The sequence below is a fragment of the Nicotiana attenuata genome, unplaced genomic scaffold (assembly GCF_001879085.1).
Source record: "Nicotiana attenuata strain UT unplaced genomic scaffold, NIATTr2, whole genome shotgun sequence".
In the NCBI taxonomy this organism is placed as follows: Eukaryota; Viridiplantae; Streptophyta; class Magnoliopsida; order Solanales; family Solanaceae; genus Nicotiana; species Nicotiana attenuata.
This window is the reverse complement of record NW_017689904.1, coordinates 1-4,366: the sequence shown is the minus strand read 5'-3', so window position 1 is coordinate 4,366 and position 4,366 is coordinate 1. Positions and strand designations below refer to the sequence as shown.

General features: G+C 33.1%; 1 protein-coding gene across 1 annotated transcript; it reads right to left on the bottom strand.

The window, feature by feature from the left end:
* Nucleotides 1-1,590: 1,590 nt before the first annotated feature.
* LOC109222427 (probable polygalacturonase) lies at nt 1,591-3,795 on the bottom strand. Its single transcript, XM_019386787.1, has 4 exons — nt 3,640-3,795; nt 3,033-3,281; nt 2,569-2,722; nt 1,591-2,402 (listed from the first exon to the last, which is right to left on the bottom strand). Exons 1-4 carry the CDS (start codon nt 3,737-3,739, stop codon nt 1,877-1,879), a joined length of 1,029 nt encoding a protein of 342 aa, XP_019242332.1. The 5' UTR covers nt 3,740-3,795; the 3' UTR covers nt 1,591-1,876.
* Nucleotides 3,796-4,366: the final 571 nt, after the last annotated feature.

Below are 4,366 nucleotides of genomic sequence, written 5' to 3'. Positions count from 1 at the left end.
GGGGAAACATGCTATGGGGAGTTACAATAATAACAATAATCCAGAGTAACAACTAAAAACAGCGTAGGTTCACAAAGAATAAAGAATCAATACTCAAATACAAACACATAGCCTCAACAATTGTTGCGGCGTGCAACCCGCTCCACAATATCATTTATCATATATCATTGTTGCGCAACAGGTCTCTGATGCTCGTACTTTACCTGCCACGTGTGTGCTAAAATTAAAAGGCTTGGATTCAACAAGTGTGTTAACATTATTCTAACTGTTTTTAAATTCTTTATGCATAAATAAAATTTATTTAATTTAAAAAAAAAAACAATATATTGTTTGGACCAAACAAATTCACCCCTTTCAAGTTTCAACCATTAAGTGGTGAAATCTTCCGTGCTATTGCTATATTATTTATGTAATTTATGTAGAATTATTTATGTAATTTATGTAGATCAGATGTTCTTATATTATTATTCTCATTAAATTTAAATTCCAATTGGAATACTTTATAAAATTAGGAAAGAATATTTAAGAATAAAATATATTTTCAAGTCCCTTTTTCCTATAGAATTTGATATTTATTCAAATTGAATAAAAAGGATCCCTCTCTAAAACATGATTTTGAGAATCATCTAAACCAAAAATTAAGACAATTAAATTGGAAAAACTTTTTCTCTTAAAAATCATTATATATTAGATAGCATAATAAGTATCATTATGCAGGATTATACTTCTCCCATTATGATCAAAGTTAGTTGGATACTTCCTCTGTGTTCAATAAAGAATTCAACATTATATAAATTTTAAAATACAAAAATATAAACTTAACTATTTTTAAAAAGTCTCAACAAATAATTATGGTGAAGAAAGTTATATTACCCCCCTAATAATATCTCAATCATATCAAATGAAAACAAAAAAAAACTGTAATACTTCAATTTATAGTCAATTTGATTAGTATTTAGAGCATTAATTTATGTCATTAAACTAGAATAAAATACAAATGTTCTTGTTAAAAAATTCTGAATAATAAAAAATTATGATTATTATTTCAAAGAATCCCAAAAAAATACCTTATCATCAACTATTTGGGAATAAAATTAATTGGTATTATAATTCAAAAAGTAATACACTAACACGATTGAAAATACTAAAAGGGTAAAACTATATATTATTCAATTTAATCAATGAGAATATACATTACGACTTATTTTTCAACTGACTTTTTAATTATTTTTTATAATCGATTTTAAGTTGGGTGGCACAGAACTTTTTTAAAAATAAAAAAGTGTGGAACCTATGTAGAAATACTCTAATTATACTTGAAGTATTATATAATATTTGTATAATAAAGTGTCAAACTTCGACATTACAAAGTGAATAGTACAATAATACAAATCTTTAGAAAAATTAAAATACAAATAACGAAAAAAAAAATAACAATACAAATAACCGTGGTTCTATACGTTATTAGACAAAAGCATATTTTCTTTCTTCTTTTCCTAAAGAAGATCAAGTGTGTTATTAGCGATAAGATCAAAAATATTAAAAGAAAAAAAAGAAAAAGAAAAAAGAGCAACAGTTGGGCCGTGCAACTAATACACAATCATTGTCATCCTATATACCAAGCAACTAATCTAAGGCATAAAAAGTTTGAAACAGTGCAAAAAACTTCAAGCTGTTTTCCACATTACATACAACTGAATGGCTGTTGGAAATTTGGATACATAAGGAATCATTCTTTTTTATGTACAAAGAGAGGGAAAGAGGAAAGTTACAGGTATAGAAAAAGAAAAACTAGAAAATGGCTAGGCAAGAAATAGTAACAAAGGTTGGCCACTGGGAAAATTGTCCCTGGAAACAGGGGATATCGGAAACTGTTTCAGAAGTCGTAATCTATGTCCGATGCATTCTGAGAATCAGAACGTCGTATCAGATGTCCTTGCTCGTCATATAGGTCAAGGTTCTCACAAGGGGCGGGGAAGACAGTACCTATAACACGACCTTGAACATATGCACACTGGAATATGTGCTTCTTCTTGTATGTTATCCCAATCGACATATCTGTGAAAGTCACGTTCTTCACTGGAATTTCTGAATTTCCATGGATACGCACGGGCACACGAACTCCCTCACCGTGTACTGATACGTAGCTTATGTCCTCTAGTACTGGTACGGCTTTGGGATCAAACTCCCCATCAGGATGTTCATTGTAATCTGTTTTGATGACAATTCCCACCCTAACATTTTCAAATGTCAAATTCCTGTATGCTATGTGTCGTACGTATCCTCCTCTACCAGCTGCTGTTTTGATGCGAACAGCACGCCTTGAGTTCCAGACATGGACGTTTTCCACAGTGACATTTGATACCCCACCAGACATCTCACTTCCTATCGATATGCCCGCACTGCCAAGATGTTCAACCAGAGTGAATATCATGTAATGTAAATTATTGTGTTGCTCTTATGATTCTAATATTAATATATGTCAAAATATCATAGGTGCAACTGTTGTAAAAAACATCCGCGCCATGAAAAGGAATGGAAATGCACAAGCCTATTTGGAGACCTTACCTGACCATTGAACGAACGACAAGATTTCGGATGACTATATTTGTTGAAGGGCGTCCATAGGAAATTCCGTACTGATCCCAACCACTCTTTATCGCAATGCCATCATCACCAACACTGATGTAACAGTTCTCGATCAACATATCTTCACATGAATCTGTTCACACCATACTAAAATATCAAGAGTTGATACTGAGAAAGAGGGGAATAAGTAAACAATAAAGAAGTGCATATAGTGTATCAAAGTCTTTTAGAATAATATCAATGGAAAAATTATGTTACCAAAATTAGCTTCAGATATTTTAGCTTGGTTATTATTGATTTGATTAACTAATCAGAAGGTTCCGCAAGAAATCAATAAGATTTAGTCTAAAATATAATTATTCACAGCTGACCCCACATATAACGCTGACTGAACCTAATCCTCAGTTATAAAAGTGGTTACTAGCTCAAGGTTTTCTATTCACCTGGATCTATGCCATCAGTATTTGGAGCATGAAAGATGGGTGCCAAAATTGTGACATTCTTGATTGTTACATTCTTGCAGTCGTATGGATGGAGCGTCCAAAATGGAGAATCACGTAATGTTATATTAGAGATCACTATGTCACTAGACCACATAATCTGGACAAGCGGCCCTCTGGTGTTGTTAAGAAGCCTTTGTTTGTACTTCTTCCACCATGTTTGACCCTGCCCGTTAATGGTACCATTATGCCCTGTTACCAAGAAAACATGCACATAATCAGATTAATTTGGTTCGCTTCATACTTCTGCAAACATTTTAAAATACTTCACTCTTCAAAATCTGTAAGTGCAAAGCAGTGAGTAAAGTACATGTATCATCAAATCTTACTTATTTCACTGCTGGAACCCATTTCATTCCAATACTCAGCAGTGGACTTAGTCACTAGCAATAATAATGATGACAGTATAACTAATATTAAAATAGAAATACATCACTATGTTCAACAACTTGGAAACTGTAGGAACTTCGCATAGCAAAATACTTGCTGTTTCCGGTGAAGTTACAGGGTCAGTGTGATAGCTACAAACATTCAGAAACAAGCCGCAAACCTGTGATTACAACATCTCTGAGATTTTGGCCATGTATTAAACTCCCATAGCGTGGTCCAATATGCTCTCGCCCATATCCATATGAAGGCAAGGGAGGCATGAGAGGCCAGTACTTCTCATCCTGTTAAGCAACAGATATACACAGAGAAATACAGAAACGTAAGTTCAGCAATTTAAAATATACAATTAGATATATGAAAAAGTTATCAGGCTATTTTAACCAACTAACAAATGGAACTAATTGTAAAAGAACAGAAAACGCCACCATATAGACAGAACTTGCAGTTCATCCATTAGGACTTGAATCCCCTTCTTTAACTTTGCATAGTGATTAATATGAGAAACTTCTTATGGATTATATTTTCCAAGAAAGTGGATCCTGGTACCAACAAATAAAAAACGCTGGACATATTTGGAATAGAGCAAGTAGGCATGTCACTTCCATAGAGGAAACGAAATTCAGCAGTCTACACTGAACTAACTACTAAGCAGGCTCAGCACCTTTCTTAACATGGAATTCTCCCTATGGAATATTGTTAAGATTGCACCAATAAATAGATAGGATTAAGTTAAATAGTGGGTGAAACCAATGTGTTTCTAACACATCTCTTGGTTAGTATGTACATAACAGTGTTGAAGAATAATATGATCCATCTCCTCAGATTGCAAGTACCTCATTCATTTTTTCCAACAACAAACTAAGGGTACTGAGTCCACAAACTCATTC